At 42.2% G+C, this 19477-nt stretch overlaps 1 protein-coding gene across 1 annotated transcript; it reads left to right on the top strand.

The window, feature by feature from the left end:
* Positions 1–374: 374 nt before the first annotated feature.
* Positions 375–17601, top strand: SMPX (small muscle protein X-linked). The gene is made up of 3 exons (XM_068532582.1): positions 375–413; positions 11226–11312; positions 17467–17601. Exons 1-3 carry the CDS (start codon positions 375–377, stop codon positions 17599–17601), a joined length of 261 nt encoding a protein of 86 aa, XP_068388683.1.
* Positions 17602–19477: the final 1876 nt, after the last annotated feature.

Raw genomic sequence — 19477 nt, 5'->3', positions numbered from 1 at the left:
CCCAAAGAAAGGTGTTTTATTCCCACAACCTCTTTGTTTTGCTGTTCTTGGCAGGGGGGCAAGAGGGCAGGGAAGGAGATGATAGCGCCTTTCAAGTTTCTGATTGCCTATCATGAGCATCAGGGGCGAGGCATCTCAGCATTTCTCCTTCTGAATGATTTATCCAGCGCTCTAGTGTTCCCTCTCCCTGAGGCATTAGGAAAGAGAGTCTGTAAGTAACCGGAAACTGAGACTGAAAGAATATACGGCCAGTGAAAGGGGTGACTGCCCAGTTGAATCATGAGTTAAATTCAAATTTATCACGATTGAGAATCTGAATGCCGCCACCTCTAACAGTTTCTTACCTGTTTTTTTAGGGATAAGACCTTGTCGATATGTCGAAACAGCCAGTTTCCAATGTCAGAGCCATCCAGGTAAGTAGACATATCTGTGTTTTAACATCAGCAACTTCCAGTCTGTTTGCTTAATAAATCAGACTTTATGTGACTGTTCACCCCAACTGATGATTCACTTCAAAAAGAAAAGAAAGACTCGTGTAAGGTACAAATAAGGAAGGATATAAGGCTGGTAATGTACAACTGAGAAGGGAGAAGCTATTTTTTTAAGAGAGTCAAAGTTTATAAATGAGAATTAAATGGTCTTCTACAAAAATGCAGTGTGTATGTTTTTTGATATGCTTTTTGATGTGTAAGTTTTTGATATGCTCATCGATCGGAATTTAAAAATTCAATTTCCATTTTTATATCCAATTGAGTTTGTTGACTCATCTGTTTAGAATACATCTTTCTTTAAATAACATCCTTTTCTTGTCAAGTGTTCTTTCCAAGGCTTGGGTATTTATCTTTTAAGGTCCGTATGCTATTATGCCTCCTCATGCCCTCTCAACAAACAAATTCTTTGGTTGTTTCATCTGACTTAAGTGTTACCCACAATAAGGGGAGGGGGAAGCAGGCATTTTGGAACACAAATACAATTACGGAGAAAATTTTAGTATTTGTTTTGACTCAATACTAAATTTGTTATTTCTCTTAAGAGCTTGGTGTTTAGCTCTCAAGTGGCTCCCATACTGAGACGGTGGGCACAATGCTTTATTGTAAAATTCCATCTTTCCTTTCCATCAAGATGGAGCCATCTGTACTTTCTCTAAAGGAACTTTAAAACTTTTTTTCCCTGGGCTTTCCTGAATACTGCACAGCATATGGTAGTTTCTGAATACTTGGGGTCTGATGCACCATCATACATACACCTACTCATAAGCAATTGACTGTATTTTGAAGGGTCATGCATGTGGTCAGATTGTGGGGTGAGGAATCCTAGCACACACCGGTGGTGGAAGTGGGTGGAGGGACGTATCTTTACCCGTCATGATTAATGCATAGCCTTAAATGGATGGGGTTCTTAAGTGGTAAGATATGTAACAACCTCTGGAAACCTGTTACAGAACAAACCACCAAGGAAGGGCCTATTGGCAAGGATTCAACTCTGCATTGCCATGTTTGGCCCTCTGGTGTCCACCTAGTGAGTTTCTGATGTACGTACCCTGACATTGGTAGAATTCATTTTGCCTCCCAGGCCTGTGAGCATCCTTGAGCCTTTGAACCTTCTCTTTTACCCAGTGTGTACAGCTGTTAGTGGCATGGGCTGTGAAGCCAGATTAGTGGAGTTTGAATCCTTAATCCATTTTGTACTGGTGTGGGATCACGGGAACACTACTTTACCTACTTTACTTCTCTGCCTCTGTTTCCACATCTGTAAAATGGGGACAGTACTCACCTCCTAGGGCTACACGTATAAGATGCTTAAAACAGCACAGTAAGCCCTCATTAAGGGTCACATTGTTACTATAATACTTATCATTCTGGAATGCTCTGTGTTAAAGTGACAAAAAATAATACCATTTAATCACTGCATTTGAAGCTCTCAAAGTGCTAAACATAAAATTTCCTTTTTATTTTGCAGGACACAAAAACATAGTCTCTCAGGCTGCCTTTTATTCTCTTCCTTTTATAGCTGAAAGTGTGTTGATTTTTCCTCCTTAGTGCTTCCTGGCCTCCCTCAAATCTACACTGAAAATTCACCTGTATTTTATCTATTAATTTTGACCTTGCTATATTTTTAGGTCTGTAATATTTAAAAAGCTGCTATTGACTGTTCTCAATAGCTGCTATTATACTGCATCTAAAAAAAATCCATCTACTCTACCAATAAAGGCAGTGCTTCCTTATGGATGTGGTATTGCCTCTCTCAATATATTTTATGCCAGACAGAAAGCCTAATTTAATGCACCTTCAAATGAAATACTATTTCTTGTGGCTAAATAGGATCTGCACTATCTGATATTTTCCTATCATTTCTGCATTAAATGTAGGGTCTATTAAATAAAATATGAAAATGGTTACTCTATACAAAATGCTTTGTAGTAGGAACATTACCTAGGCTATGGTCTTGTGTGGAACAAATAGAAACCCCAGCTGATGAAGGAGTGCCCTTGTTGTATAAATACTAAAGATCTTAAATGTTCCATTCAACACACTCTAGTCACTTCTTTTTATTAGGATGTCATTTCCAATTCAGTTCAACTGTCACATTCTGGGTGCATACTTTGTTCCAGGCACCATACTAAGTGTTGGCTATGCAAAGATGAACTGAAACCTGATCCTTGAGTTTGAGGAGCTCATGGTCTCCAGGACTCAGTAGCTATGTGACTTTGGGCAAGTTGTTTTATCCTCTTTGTGCCTCGGTTTCCTCATCTGTCAAGTGGGGAATTAATAACATGTGAGCTCATAGGGTTGCTGCGAGGGTTAAATGAATCAATACTTGTAAGTGCTCAGGCCAGTTCCTGGCTCATTGTAATTGCTCAATAAATATTAGCCTTTATCATCAATCATCATCATCGTAATCATGTGGTTCAACAGTTCCCAAAGTGCGTCTCCTGGAATAGCAGTTGCATGGGATGTTGTTAGTTAAAGGGTTCCATGCTAAAGTGTTTGGGAACACAACATTAAGCAAAGTTGAATAGGATCTTTACTGCAGGATTTCTCAGAGTCCATAACTTGCTAATGGCTTCATATATTTCCAAGAAGGCGGTGATGTAGACAATGTTTTCTAAACATATTGGATCTTTTAAATGAGTATCTTGTAGGATAGTATTTTGCAGTGCAAACTTCTACAAGTAATGACTTAGATCTCTATTTTGTCTGGATTGAGCAAATTTAAGCCTCTGTCAACCATATTTCTAACAGTCAGGCATAGGTAGTTGAATTACTGCACCTATGTACACCAGACAACATGGGGCCAAATGGTTATATATCTCTACCTGGCCATTCACTAACTCTGTGACCTTAGTTCACCCTTAGTTTACCCTTCTGTAAAATGAGGACAATCATACTACTTAACAGGATTGTTATAATGAATACACAAAATAATGTATGGCAAGTGCCTAGTTTATAGCACACAAAGTCCTTAAGAGATGGCTCTTCTAATTATCCAAGTAATGCATGGAATGGCCTTGTTTTCTCTTCAGCTGCTTCCATCTCCTCCCTGCCCCAGAATGAGCGGGAGGCCAGAATCAGACCCACTCTCAGAGGAGATGGACAGTTGTCTTTCACATCCACACTGAAGAAGAGATGGCCTTTGAATTGTAAGGGGATTCTATCTAAGTCTGCATTACTTTTCAGTTGTATTAGTGAAATCTCATTTATTCCAGGGACATAAAAATATCCTGAAGGAGTCAGCTGATTCTTCCATAGTCTGGAGAGGGCCTTTGTCTCCTAAGCAGCTGATAAGGCTCTAGATCAGACGTTGGCCCACCTTTTCTGTAAAGGACCAGATAGTAATCAATACTTTAAGATTTACAGATCACTGGGCCTCTGCTGCACTATTCAGCTCTACTGTTACAGCACAAAAGCAGCCATAGGCAATACATACATGAATGGGTGTGGCTGTGTGCCAATGAAAGTTTATTCACAAAAACAGGTGGCAGGTTGGATGTGGCCCATGGGCCGTAGTTTGCTGACCCCAGTTCTGTGCTCTGTAGGCTGCTTGTTAAACCCCACTGTTGATGGGAATGGAGTTGCAACCAAGGTAACATCAGCACACTAGGCACAGTGGGTCTGATCCCTTCAGATGAAAGAATTTGACATGACAGGTGGTGGCGAAAGCTAGAGCTGCCGGGAAATCTAATCCCAGCAGCGATCTGTTTGGTAAGTCTAATGAGACCAAGTGACACTGACCGCTGGCAGCACCTGCCTGTCCTTCCCCTTCTTCCTGAACACACCCCCTTTGGCAACTGCCATGGGCCTCCCCAGGGCCTCAGCCCACCCAGAGCCAATGTCCTCTGAGTCGTCACTGGCCCTTTCTCTTCACCATTGATCAAAGTAAGCTGAGTATTATTTGTCCTTTCCCGTGAGATCTGAGAGTTTCACGGTTGAACGGAAAAGAGTCCTGTGCCCTAGTCATAGCTCTGCTCCGTGACTTCACCCCCCGGTCCTCATGAGCTGCAAAGGGCAGGGGGCGGGGATGTTGCATTAAATGACCTGTAAGCCTCTGTCCAGCTTCTAATAGTCCATGAACTTCTTGAGAATAACTTCTAAGGTTTATTATTAGGACGATAATAATAGTCAGTTTCTTCAGGGTTTACTATGTACTTGGCATAGTGCAATGGGATTTCCATGGATTATAATGAAAGGTTTGGAGAAGCAAAAAAACTCACCCAGGATCACACAGCCTGTGAGTAGGAGAGTCAGGAACTGAACCCGAGTTGCCTGATCCCAAAGCCCATGTTTGGAACCATTTTGCAACAGTGACTAGTCTCATTACTTACCATCTCCACCCCGGCACCGAGAGTAAAGATGGAGGAGTGGGTGCAGAGCACCTAAAGTGTAATCATAACTACCGAGGCTACTTGAAGGACAATTACCATTTTACGGATGCTGGGTCCTCCCTTTTAAAGCCCTCAACTGACATTCAGAAAGGGGGTCAGCATTTCAGCAGAAGCAGCTAATAGCTTACACTGATTAAAGTCACCTTAAACGTAAGTCGGCTAGGAGTGAAAAGTACAAAGTAAAGTGACTCAGTAACAAACATGGTCTTGAAATACAAATGACCATGGCCACTGAATCCCACCTCTCTGCTTAACTGACTTAATCAAGCTGCTTGTGAAACTAAGACTAACTCCTTTATCATTCATTTTAGAGGAATGATTATATGAGCCTTGCATCATTAGTTAGTGTGTGGCTTCCTACCATGGGAAGTTTCCATTGTCACCCAATCCACGCGTAGAACAGAATATCTTGATGCCCTGAGTTTTAGTACTTCTTTCCCTTCCCCACCTGTTACCATTGCTCTTCCACTCTCCATTGCTCAGGGCATAAGGGCTCCGTGGAAGAAGAAACCAGCCCGACAAAAATATTTACAGACAGTTGTTAGGGACTCTAATTCCATCTAGGATTTCCAGTTTAAAAAAGATTTCAGGTATATGACAATCCTTGGTACAAAGGAACAGACTATCAACCACCCATGGTTGGTCAGTTAATCAAATACATTTATTAAAGCTAATAATAATAATGATGATACATACCTTCCTTTACTATTGCATTTAAATGCGAAAGATAAAATATGAACTTTCATTTGTCACATGTTTTTCCTTTGACCTTGGATCTACTGTTTCTTTCTTAGGTAAACCACTATAACACATTGTTTATGATTTCCACTGCTGGTTTCTTTGAAGTGTAGCCAGAACTTGAAATGTAGCAGTTTGACTCTAGAGCTACCTCCAGCTGGTGATCTTTGCTGCTCTGCCAGGGCTCCATATTGGTGACATATACTGACTAAGGGATGTCATTTTTTGAGGCTGACATTCACAAGTACTTCAGAAATATAACCTGCCTTCAACCGATTGTAGACATTCTCTTAACAGCTGTACGGTACATTATTGAAATCTACTTTCCCCTGGATGACAAGACTACAGTTGAGTCACTCAGGAAATTATTGAAGAGAACAAAAAGTGTTGAGAACAGAGGGGAAAAAAAAAAAACCACCTTTCACTATGAAACATCATGGGTGAAAAACAGTGGCTGAGTGGGAGTTTCTCAAAATTGTATTGAGTGGGAAAGTTCTGTGTGTTCTGAATCGATTTCACATTTCAAGAATCCCTAAAGGCAAAGAAGTTATGCATTCTAGCGATACAGAGCTTTATTTTAAAATGGGTGGGATATATTTTAGTTGGTGTGTGTGTGTGTGTGTGTGTGTGTGTGTGTTTGTGTGTCTGTCTGTCTGTCTTCCTAATTTAGGCTAATATATCAAATAAGAAATCTTTTAAAATTAGCTATTGGGAAAACACCCCTCTTTCTGAGAGTCTTCTGTGAAGATGCTAGAAATCTCAAAATGCCACATCCTGCTCCATTCAGAGAAGGACCAGGACTGTAAGAATAGGAAAGCACAGAAAGAAATACTGTAAAATGCAACCCTATAGGGGTTCCTCTTCGAGCGACTGGGAGAAAGGCATGGGGGAGGCTAGAGATTCTGGCAGGAGCTGCTGGAGACCTTGGAAAACTAAAGATAGAACCCGTGGGGAGTCATCTGAAACAAATATGCAATGGGAGGAAACTCCAAAAGCCTGAGCTCTAAAAGGAGAGACGGAGTGGGGACGAAAAGGGAGGGGGAGATAAGAGAACAAGGGCTCTGGAAAGCAAAGTGGAGTGGGATTGTCAGTACCCAGTGGCTAGCAGCTACAGAATCCAGCCCACTGGGGAAAGATGCCATTGCACTGTAAGTCACACAGGAGTGGCTGTGGAGGGAATACTGTTTCCAGAATTCTCGGGCTCAAAGCCTGGAGCCAAGCAAGAGAACAATACAAATAATTAAGGGACTCGTGGAATTAACTTACAGGGAATTCTTTCTGCTTTTCTTCACCTGGTGAGATCAAGTGCAGTATTCATTTCACATCAGATAGGTCTATTATCAGGGAACTGTATCCTGTTCTGGCAAAAGATGATCTAGTAGATTTTTTCCATTCCAACTTTGAGGATGTAACAAAGTATGTATAGCTTGGGAAAGTGATGCACTGGATCTGCTACGTCAGGGGCATATTTAGAAATATCTAAGATGAATAAATCTCAAGGAGGGAAAAAAAGCAAGGGAAGGTGTTACAAAAGGAAAAAACAAAAGCCTGCTTCCTTTATACTTACACAGAATCTATATAGAGAAGGAAGTCCAACCTTATATCAACTCCAGGTCATTGATTTCTGTTTGTTTATTCTTTCATAAAAACGTAGCTCATATTCCAAACCCATTTTGAGTAGCGAATACCATGTTCAATTTGCAGATGGAAAAATCGAGTCATTGAGAAAGTATTTTGTTTGTGTTCAAACAGCAAGTCAGTGAAAGAGACAAGAATATGACACCAATCCTCTGGCCGATGGAACAAAAACAGAGAGCTATAGGTCTACACATTTCTATGAAATTCAAGTTATAAGGAATTTTTCTTATGGTTCTAATTTAGCCTATAATTTGTCACTCAAATATCACCGCCCTACAATTATATTAATGAATCGTTTCTAATCAGTTACAAAGCAATCCTCTGACACTCCCTTAAGGTGTACATTAATGACTGGATACTTGACACGTTCACAGGCTGCTCTGGATCCTGTCAATATTTGCTGTCAAAAAAACCATTTAGGTTCCGGGTTTCTTGAGTCATGCCTTAAAGATGAAAAAGCATCAGGCCAGTGAGCTAATGGCTCATTTTTCAAATGTGGCTTTTTTTGATGCCTATTCTAGAATTATCCATTTGGCGTGCCCCTTTTCCAAGGCCATTCTCAAGGTGTAAGTTTGTGTGGCCTTGAGCAAATCACCTAACCTCTTTGAGGTTCAGTTTCTTTATGAGTAAAATGAAGATGATAGTCTGCACCTCAGAAGTTTGTTGTGAGGATGAAGGTGTTAGGACAACCTAGCTGAATCCTGGGGTTTTAGGGTGGATAAGGGTGGTTTGTGGTGAACGTGGGGAGGGGTAGTTACTGTTCCACAACCTCACCACCAGGTTAAGATGAAAGTTAGTCCCAAACCAACTCTGCCACTTTGTTAAACACGCATTTGTTAGCAAACAAGCGGAAACCATCCATACAGTCTGTCTGTGAGCCTGATGAAGCCTCAGCTCTTGTCCCTTTAAATGCTCCGAGTGACTGCCAGTTTGCATAAAAGGTTCATGGGAGGCAGGTGGGGATTCTGTTGCCCCTAGTTGGCAGCAGCCAGCTAGAAATCCTCATTATCAATGACTGGAGACAGGCCCATTTAGGGACCACTCCTCTGAGCTCTGTCTCTAAAGATGCAAGCTATAGGCATCAGATTCTTACACTCTGTTCAGCAGGGTGGGAATTGTCTCCAAAATATTTTAACCACTCTACATATCTTAACCTCCTCCAACTTCATCAAGAGAAGCCATTTCTAATAGTCATTCCATTATTTCACTGATTTTTTTGCCATTTATGCAAACATTAAAGCCTCGGTTATTGGTGGAGATAAACCTAACAGAAAACACTTGGAGCAGCAATCTGGGGAATGTGGTCTTAGTGATATTTTACCACCTAACCCCCCCAGGAGGATGAACTCCCAATGAGAGCAACAGTGTTCCCTACAGTTGTAGTTTAAACCAACCTGTGTGTATAAAATATCACACTGTCTATGCTAAAGAAGTTTAAAGTAAATTACAGACATCTTAACAGTGGGCAGAGTGAACATCTTAAATGCACATCAATACTCATTCACTTAGGGGCGATCTCTTTCAATGGTTGTCAGATTTGGGCCCCCAAGTTCCTTGGAACTGCACATGGTCCAGGGCTTGGGGGAAGCAGATGGGGTGTGGGCTCCCTACAACCTTAGCCAGAGCAGCTCCACCTCCACCTAGTTTGCATTTTAGATATTCTCACAATACTTTACTTAAAAAAGAAGGGTTCCATGGCCAAGAAGGGTTCCATTAGTGAAGCCTAACATTCACATTAAACAAGTGGGGAAGACAAGACCCAGAGCAGTTGTCACTCTTTCAAGTACAGAGAATCTATAGCCACTCCTAGCATTGGGCTCTTTTCTACCATAGCCACCCAGGTACCATGGAGAGGCTACATGCTTTGCTAAAATCAATCTCTGAGCAAGAAAAGGTGGTATTTCCATAGCATGTGCTTTACTGAATACATCATCCTGGATGATTTTTACATGTTCCATTACTGAAAACTACAACCCACCATAGAGCATACACACTTGATTAAATGGGTTAGTTTAACAATCATATCTTTCAGAAACAATACATTAACTTGAACTTCCCATTAGGAAGATGCCCTCTGTAGATGCTTAATAAATGGGTCAGGGTAGTGGTGATCTAATTAAACTTTTAGCCAGTTAACTGTCTTCCAAACAGTCCCAATATCAACTTTTCCCCTCTTTCATCCAAACTGTAGTAATGGAAATAGTTATTGGTTCAATATACATCATCTTCAGTGAGTCTTACTTACATTGTTTTGATCTTATTTCAGGACCCTAATGATATTTCATCCTATCTAAGACACTGTCAATTGTAAAATACCAGTATTTTATGTCCTAAGAAACAAAACAACTGTGCCCATTAAAAATTTAAGATACCATTGACTGTAAGACACGCTCTGATTTCAGAGATATTAAAAGAGGTGCATCTTGGACTTCATGAAGTATGCTACCATATTTGCCACCATAGAAGACATGTTTCCCCCCTTGTCTTATACCTCCTCCTCCCCCCACTCTAGGCCACCTGATATTTCCATTAAACAGAGGAATAGCATAGAAGGCTCAGCCCTAGTTTTTCCAAAATGCTTCCCTCTAAAATTGTGCTGCACTTATATTTTAGCATATATGATACATACTGACCCCAAATACTTCTTGGCTTGCTGGCCCTAGGAATGGTGATGTACCTCTCTTGATACCCACCACATACACTTTGGATCTGTTTCCTTTCTGTGGGATCATCATTATTCTAGTAGGGAAGAAAGTTTTAAAGCCCTATGTGGGAAAAGTCACTTCCTGTTCTACGGAGCAGAACACAGATCCACCATGTTGCATGAACACGGACACTGGATACTTCCTGTGTCTTGAGTTAAACATTCCCCTGGCAACAGAGCTCATATCAGGCAGTTCCAAATACCACACTTCCCCAATGATTTTGTTTGGTGTGGTACCAAAACTGCCCAAACTGAGTCATAAGGTAACACAATATTTTGCTCCCTTTGCTCAGGCATCATTTTCATTCATAACATCAGAGCGCAATTTCAACTTTTCAAGCCCACATATCCAACTACTCATAAGGCAACACTTTATCTCAAGTGGAAAAAAATACATTCTGCCTTAAAAAAAAGTTTTAATGCTTGTTTTATGTGAGTGATACTCCTGGGTGAAGATGTTTTTGGTCTGCATTAAACATTCTTGCCTTTTGATAACAGATGAAGTATGGACAAAATTCAAATTTACATATTCTCTTTCCCAAGTTTGAATTACTATGTCGGTATTTTCCTTACATAATTTAATGTCTAGCATATTTCATGTTTTCTAGAAGGTATTTTATGTTTACTGTGGGTAGAAATTGGTATTGCATCTTAATAAAGGACAAAAATCTATGAACTGTGATACCAATGAACTTGACTTTCCAGCACTCTCCTTACGCACTGACCCACACAGTGGTGTGTCGGGGAGAAAGTAAGAGTGTGAAATTACAGAGACCTAAGGAAGTGCTAGAATAGCCGTAGGACATTATGGGAAGGAGGAGGTGGTTTAGGAGGCGTGATTGCCCCCCTACCGTGGTAAATATGAAGGAAGCTGAAGGAGGGCTAAGATGTGGGATGGTTTCTGCAAATGCCATTGCCTCCTTTCCTATCATTATGTGTTCTTTCCTCATCCCAGAGAGTGGAAAATATTAGGCACCACAGGAGGGCAACAGCCAGAACAAACTGTCTTCCAATTCTTCCAGCCAATAGGGAACTGTGAAATCACTGCACAGACCTAAGGATGAGTACAAGAAATCTGGAATAAATGGAAGTCAAATTTTCCTTGGCATATTTTTGTACTGTCATTATAGCAATTTTCTTGAGGTAAAAAGCTTTAAAGACGTACTTTTCAGATTTGTTTTGCCTCACAATGACTACCATCTCAGAGTGTCACTGCAATTTCTTACTTTCCTTAAGCTAAATCTTCCCTGTTTTCTCTTTTAGGCAAATATCAATATCCCAATGGGAGCCTTTCGGCCAGGAGCTGGGCAACCCCCCAGAAGAAAAGAATGTACTCCGGAAATGGAGGAGGTGAGGAAAACTGAGCTGGCAGAGCTCAGCACCATCTTTCTCCTCCAACATCCTGACTAGAGGAGGGCAGAGGCAAGGCGAGGGCCAGCTTTCCAGGACAAGGAGGGCACAAATGGATGTGGGTCAAGGAGTCATCATGTAGTACATACATTTCTTTGGTTGTCTTGCTCAATCAGCCACGAAACACACTGACCCTCACTTCCCTCCAGCCGAATCTAAGTGCCTGGCCCAGGTACTTGAAGATGCTGAGTTTAGCATCTAGTTTATTGATTGACTGCGTGTGTCTTCTTGTGTGTGTGTGTGTGTGTGTGTGCGTGTGTGTGTGTGTGTGTGTAGGGGGAGGGGGGACCTCTCAGATGCTCTTGGTTCAGCAACAGTCAGTAGCTTGCTAAGTTTTCACTCTGAAGCTTTTATTCAATCTAGCTGGATGTATGTAGTACAGCTTCTGATGAGTGATGAACCCCAGTGGGAACGCAGGTAATAAGCACGTGAAATTACTTGTGGATTCAAACAAAAAGCCCCAATCTCTGGGTATTTCCTTTGAAAAGAGGAACTTGCAAAGGAGTCTATCAATTTCTGTATTTTTCCCTCCCTTTAATTCTTTTCCTTTCCTCCAAATTCAAATACCCAGTCTTCTAAAATGGGGGCTAAAATTCATCATGGGTGCAATAAACATAGTTCCCTGCCCAAATGTTTATATTTTTTCCTCAATTCTGACTTTTCTGATGAAACCTGGAAGGTCTGATTCTAAAAAAAAAGTTAAGGTCTTGGAGCAATAAAGCCACAGGGCATTGCAAACTGTATTTTATCTTTTTTAAAAGGTGAAAAGGCTTTTTTAAACTTTTGTAGGTGACCTTTTTGGTATTTGCTAATAAAACTGGTTGTCCTGCATCTAACCTTTTTCTCTCATAAATAATTCCTGATGTGGTCCTAAGTTAGTGGTTCCAGCCTCCTATAAATAGAAAGATAATTTTTGAAAGGAGGAGATAGAGTATTTGAGTGACATTGCCAAGTTCTGGAGTTTCAGTCACTAAGTCACCCTTGATGAATAACAAATTTTCAACATACAAGCTGAAAAGACCTGGCCCTACTCGGCTCTGATGGTACATAATTTCAAGTTCTGCTGCTGCTAACTTGACCACCCAGTTAGCTCATGATCATGAGCTCTCCCTCTGGGACTTTGGTCAAGTATCTGAGTCTCTGCCTGCAAAATACGATTCCGTCCATTCCTCAGAGGGTTGCTGTGAGGAAGGAGTCAGGTATTCAATAAATGACTGTTTATCGATTGATCGAATTATCCAATTTTTATGAAGGACTCCTGGGCCTATTATTTCACATGTTGTAAGAAAAAAGCACAGGGAGGTAGAAGGGAGGGCAGAAAGGCATTCTTTCTACATCTCCATTCATCTGTAATTAGGCTTTCTTCCTGTGCTTCGTGGTAAGCTGTGTGTCACTGTATCTGGCAATCAGTTGGAAGGTAGCTTGACTCTCTTTTCACACTAAATTGACTGATGTGACTGTTGTTTTGGAGGCTTGCATCCATCTTCCTCTGTGGTAGAGATGGCCCTCGCTTCTTCTCTACAACTGGTACTTTCCTCCACACAAGTGTCCCAGTTAGGAGCTTGGGAAAGCACTCTGCTCGTACTCTTGCCCTGTCCCCAGCCTGATGGTTCCAGCACATTCTAAAATAACTAAGAACTGATACAGCCTGGGTTTTGAAAACTTACTTTATGACCAACCACATAAACAAATGGCCAACCAACATTCTTCTCAGGATGGAGGGAGCGAGGTATCCACAGAGATCCAGAGACCCCAGGAGTGTTTCTTGAATTGAGCTACACCTTTCTTGTGGGGCTCACAGGTCGGGAGGGTGGTGAGGGGTGGTATTCCCTTATTGTGAGAGCAGAAAGGGACTCTCAGGACTTGTGGGGTCTTACGGAGGGGTGGGATCTAATGACTCAAGTTCTGGGCTGGACCTTGGAGTAAGTTTCTCATGGAAACAATATTGCAAGGGGAGCAGTTAGGCAGCTTGGTTTGGCTATGAGGCCCCAGCCACCTTTGGTTGCATAATTTGAATGGGAAAATGGAATCTGAATTCAAATAACCTGTAGAGCCCCGCTTTTCTATTACTATCCAGTTTAAAACCTCGGAATTGCTTACTTTCTTAGATTTGGGATTCATTGCTTAGCTTAGCATTAAGATAATCACTGTCTAAAGTCGAAGGCATAACAAACCACTCCTGAACAGAACAGGCCACCTCTATCACAGCCAGGAGCTCCCCCATCTCAAACCCGCCACCATCTCAGACGTGAAGAAGATGGACCCCAGCAGGAAGCCAGGATGGGCCATCTGACAAGGCCTGTGAGCACTGGCTGAGTCTCTTGCCCACCTACGGTCTCTGTAAGCCCTTGCTCTGCATAAGACAAGGCAGCTGCTTGATTAAAGTGATTTGAAGTGTATTGACAAGCCCCTGCTCTGCCTCCCAAATCTCTCAATTTCATCATTATTAAGCCACAAAACAGCACATTGGGATTTTCTGTTAATTATTTCCCTCTCCACCTGATCCCTTCACATGATGCAAACACACTATTTAATTCTAGTCTTGCTACTTCCTAGCTGTGAGGCCGTGGGCAAGTTTCTTACCCCCCGCCCCCACCTTGTGCCTCAGTTTCCTCAACTGTAAAATAGGGATAATAATGGTAGCAGATTGAGAATTTTTAAATTAACTAATTAATTAGTTAATTAATTATTTCTTGGCTGTGTTGGGTCTTCATTGTTGCGCGCGGGCTTTCTCTAGTTGCGGTGAGCGGGGGTTACTGTTCGTTGCGGTGCGCGGGCTTCTCATTGCGGTGGTTTCTCTTGTTGCGGAGCACGGGCTCTAGGCATGCAGGCTTCAGTAGTTGTGGCACGTGGGCTCAGTAGTTGTGGCTCACGGGCTCTAGAGCGCAGGCTCAGTAGTTGTGGCGCACAGGCTTAGTTGCTCCACGGCATGTGGGATCTTCCCGGGGCAGGGATCAAACCCGTGTCCCCTGCATTGGCAGGCGGATTCTTAACCACTGCACCACCAGGGAAGTCCCACGGATTGAGAATTGATGTGAGGATTAAATGAGTTAGTAGGTGTAATTTAGAAGAGCTAGCAGTGTGTTTGCTGTTATTATTACGTCTCCAGTGTATGAGCATAACAAGCACATCAGGCTGTTGTGTCGTACAGAAGAGAGTTTAGGGGAAAACTAAATAGGGCATCTGGTAGTAAAGAGGGAGATGAAGGTGAGACAGCTGGGAAATGGTTCACCATTTTGCCAAATTTTACAAATACCCTGTCACCCCCCAAGGGGGGCATTTCCCTTTGACAATAGCCATTTCTGAAACTGGGAATGGCGCGGGGCTGATAAGCCTTCTCTCAAGCTTTCTTTATCTAAAACCAAAGAATGTCTTCCATATCCCTTCTCAATTCAAATATCTACTTACAAAAGAAAAGAGAGCGTACTTAGCCAAATGGGGCCATCTGGACCCTGCCTGTTCATGCCTTAATGTATTATAATTCTTATGATAACAAATTCATAGAAAAAAAATGGAATCTGATTCGCATTATTTTTTAAAAGATGAGAGAAGATTCAGTTAAGAATATGCACCACCACTAACCCCCTCCTGAGTCAATATCTTAAAACCTACTTCTTAAATATACCCACTTATAGTTTTCCGTTATATGTGACCTTACCAAATCAAGTGTTAAAAGTTTTACCTTGATAAATAAAAAACACAGTGCATTGAGGTTTTAATAAATTTAAAGGAAAGTGCCTAATATTAAGTATTTTCATCCTTTAACTGTGTATGCTTGCACAGTAAATCTTTGCACACAGACACATAACTGCACACGCTGGTTCTCTGTGTTAATTGTGCCAGTATAGCACATTTTGATATTAGAAAGATAGTGATTATGACTCACCCAGGAACTTAACAGAAGGAATTGGAAACATTTTTCTCCTTCATACTTCTTTATTAAGATCTACCCACCTAACAACCATGGGAACATTTATAAGTGAGGAAACATTTTTCATTTCACCACTACATATATATATATATATATATATATATATATTTTTTTTTTTTTTTTAAAAAAAGAGCACTTTATAGCCTTGTTTAAAATTTCTTTCCAAAAGCCCAACAAAGAACATTTTGGAATACCATGTCCTCCAAGTGGATGTTTAACAGTTTTAACTATTGCTTCTAAATCTGCATTTATAAATGATGAACGTGCGTGCATGATGAAAGGAAGCTGAGCCTATGGCTCTGTACATTGACCCAGGGAAACAACATTTTCCAGATATTTACAACAAATATTTACAACAGGTACAGTCTACATCGAACTACTCTATCATTTCGTGTGGGTGACATGTTAGCTATTTCATCAGCACTGGGTCAGATTCAAAGAAAATGACTATAGGAAAAACCATGAGCCCCTCAAATAAGCAATTTAAAAACGTTTCTGTAAAGGACACATCTACCAAATAATTTGTTAAAGTTTGGGAAGCTTGAACATTTTCTTCCCTTTCCCTTTAGGGTTTAGACAATTTGAGAACTAGATGTAGGAGCCAGATGGGGGCTAAAGCACGGCATTGGCTTTAATACCCAAGTTACAGGGCTGCCTAGTTAGGCCGGCAACACATATGGGCACAGGGCTTGCACCTGAGAAAAACGTGCAGTTTCTTATTCTTTTTCCCGGAACTGTATTGGTTCACTCAGTTGCTGGCCCAGCAGGTGGAGCTCTGCCAGTCTCATAGGGGGCCTGTTAATTTGGGTCCCCCAAGAAGCAGATCCAAAGATGGGATTCGATGGGCAAAACATTTACTGGGGAAAACACTTGTAAGGAAAAATGAGAGGGTCCTCAAACCGTGATGCAGGTGAAGGAGAGTGGGACAGAGGGTTGGGCGGAAGCATCTTAGACAACAGTGCTGTTCTAAGGAAAATTCTCAGCCCAAGTCCCTCTCAGAGGAGTCCCAGGTCTCCCAGGAACAGGCCCGCCTTAGGATCCTATGACACTCAAGTCATTGGCCACAAGCAGCCGTGGGAAGTGTGACCTCAGCGTGGTGATGGGCGGGTTTCAGGGTGAAGCAGCTGGGCCTGTCATTCAATTATCCTCCCTGCAGGAGACTGATCTGAGAGGCGTGCTCCTGTGGCTGCCACAGAGATCAAATGTTCCTCCAACACCTTAGTTCCAGGGCCCTGGGGAATATGCCCCCCACTGCTAGAAAATAGGAGGAATGAGCTAACCAGCAACTGTCTGTAGTAATGAACTGGAGTTCCAGGAGCCACACACAGCAACGGATCTTACTGTTTTACAGCCACTGTTAATACGTGTGTTTGGTGTATGTACATAGAGGCATAGATTTGTCAGTATGGCACACTCTCAGGCTTAATCAGCTAAACAACCATCAACAAGTGTGCCTGTGCACTTCTGTACCAGGCACTGGAGGAGCCACAGAAAAAAGTATAGGATGTGGTCCTGCCCTAAAGCCACAACAACAGAAAAACATAAAACGATAGGAAACGTAAAATACTTTCCAAAGCAGGAGGGGAGAGCTGGGCCTCCTCCGCCACTCCATCCTATCCCACCCATATTCAAAGAGGTTTTGCTTATGTCAGTTTCAGTTTGTTTCTGCTTCCCAGAAATGTCATTGGAATAAAGGCTGGCAGCCACTGCACCCCAAACAAAAGAACGGAAAACTCCTGGACCAAGTCACTGTTAGACGTAGCTATGCACTAACAGTCTACAAACCTCTGCCTTTCAGGCGTCTTATGATATTATGATACCAAATTAAATTTGATCTTGTAAGATGCTTCTCTTGGAAACACAACACAAATCCTTTTAACTAGTGGTAATTTTTACTAGCTATCAGACACTGAACAGTACCCTTGTGTTTTCTAAGTGATGCGGAAATTACTTGTTTTCTTCTTCCAACTTTATTCCTCTATAAACTTCAGGAGATCTCTTGAAACTCTGAGGGTATCCCAACAGCACAAGAAAAAGTCACTCTGCTAGAATTCCTCTCTGACATTATTTTTGCTTTAATTGTTTTCTGCTTCATGTCTATGACCTAGAGAGACCAAATGTCTTTTTTGGTGAGCTAAATCTTTCTCCTTTTTTTCTCTTCAGGGTGCTCCTCCCACTTTGGATGAGGAGAAGAAGCCAATTCCAGGAGCTAAGAAACTTCCAGGACCTGCGGTCAACCTATCTGAGATCCAGAATATTAAAAGTGAACTGAAGTATGTCCCCAAAGCTGAACAGTAGTTGGAAGAAAAAAGGTGAGTGAAAAACTATTTTCTTTGTCTCAAAAAGACCACTAGAAAAATGGTTTATGGAAGCCTTGCACCGAAGGAGTCTGGAATTCCAGAAGTGTTTACTAAGGATCAGGACCTTCAAGTTAGGCCAGTATTTCCGGCGCAAAGTTTTTCTGGTATGTAAAGCCAAGTTTTTAAGCCTATCTTATTCCCAAACCAGTCAGAGGGCCATTGAGGATGTTTGCCTGCCACCCCCTTGCTGGTTACCTCTTGGTTGGGGAAGGGTGGGGTTGGGAGAGGAAAGATGCTTGGGAGGGGGCCTTGAGGAGCTTTTGATGTTCGGGCGCAGGGAGCCCTCCATCATTCCATGCCTCAGTTTCCCTACCCAGATGCCCCAAAGAGCGATGAGCTACTTCTGAGCTGGAGGATCAGAGGGGCAAGGAGCTGAGGAGGCTTGGTGGTAACCCAGGCGTGTGTAAGGCAGACCAAGAGGACCTGGTAATGACTCTGTAAGTAGAGGAGGGAAAGGTAGGCTCAAAATTGTACCTGCCACCCAAAGAGGCACTGCAAGCAGGGCCTGTGACTCTATTTTCATTGGCTCTATTCAGTAATGATCCCCTGCTGAGGGCTCAGCCTCACCCTTCACTGCAGACCTGATGCCTGCAGACTGGTGTGGGACTTCTGTCAGCAGTGGGCTTGTGGAATTGGCCCAAGTCATGGCTCTTTCTCCTATGAGACCCTGGGAGCTTTATCCAACATTACTGAAGGCCACCACGCACAGTTTATTCCATTTCTTAAGCAGAAGTTTAAGTCTAGAGGAGAGGAATCTATATTGGCAACATAAAACAGGTATTTATCTGGCTGATTGTCCATTCATTTGTTCATTCATCCAGTCATTCGTTTATGAAACCAATATTTATTGAGTATCTGCTATGTACTGAACACTAGATACATATACTGATCACTTATCATGTGACAGATATGGTGTGAGGAGCATTCTATCTATTGTTTGTTAAGTTTCATGATACACTCCCTGTGGGTATTAGGGTGACATCTTCTGACCACGTAGATGGCAAAGGCAAGCACAGCAATGGGGCCCTACCGTGTCTTCTGTAAACATAATGAAGAACAGACGTTCTGTGAGACAATCCCACACGTGATGGCAAAGTTACTGGAGTCACGCTTATGCTGACTTACTAGGACATGTGCAAGTAAGTTCTGCCAAAAAGATTTCTTCATAGTGTAGGAGCCAGTTTGAGTTAAAAGAACAGAACAGTATCTGTTTTCAGCACAGTTACATGAAAGAACAAAGGAGTAAGAAAAAAACACAGTGGATTCTACGACCATAGAGTGAACCCCAAGAACCTGGATGGGGACAGAGTGACGTGAGCAGGAACTGACCTGAAGCATGGCCACACACACTTGGTATTAATTATGACAGAATGAAGCAAACTGATGACTATCATTATACTCAGTCCTGCTTGTGTTGCCAAGCTGAGATGAAATATTCTAATATCCTTGGGACAAAGCTACAGAACTTTCTTGTGAGAAAGCCTGCAGAAGTGAAATGAACTTTTGGGAATATTTATTATCATCACCCAACCAACGCTGTTCAGTTAGACATGTGAATTTTTTTAAAAATTAATTTATCTTTGGCTGTGTTGGGTCTTCGTTGCTGCGTGCGGGCTTTCTCCAGTTGTGGCGAGAGGGGGCTGCTCTTCGTCGCGGCGAGCGGGCTTCTCATTGCAGTGGCTTCTCTTGTTGTGGAGCATGGGGCTCTAGGCGTGTGGGCTTCAACAGTTCTGGTGCGAGGGCTCAGTAGTTGTGGCTCGCAGGCTCAGTAGTTGTGGCGCACAGGCTTAGTTGCTCCACGGCATGTGGGATCT

This window comes from Eschrichtius robustus, chromosome X (genome assembly GCF_028021215.1).
Source record: "Eschrichtius robustus isolate mEscRob2 chromosome X, mEscRob2.pri, whole genome shotgun sequence".
Lineage (NCBI taxonomy): Eukaryota > Metazoa > Chordata > Mammalia > Artiodactyla > Eschrichtiidae > Eschrichtius > Eschrichtius robustus.
Note: the sequence above shows the minus strand (reverse complement) of the source record. Positions and strands in the feature narration are given on the sequence as shown.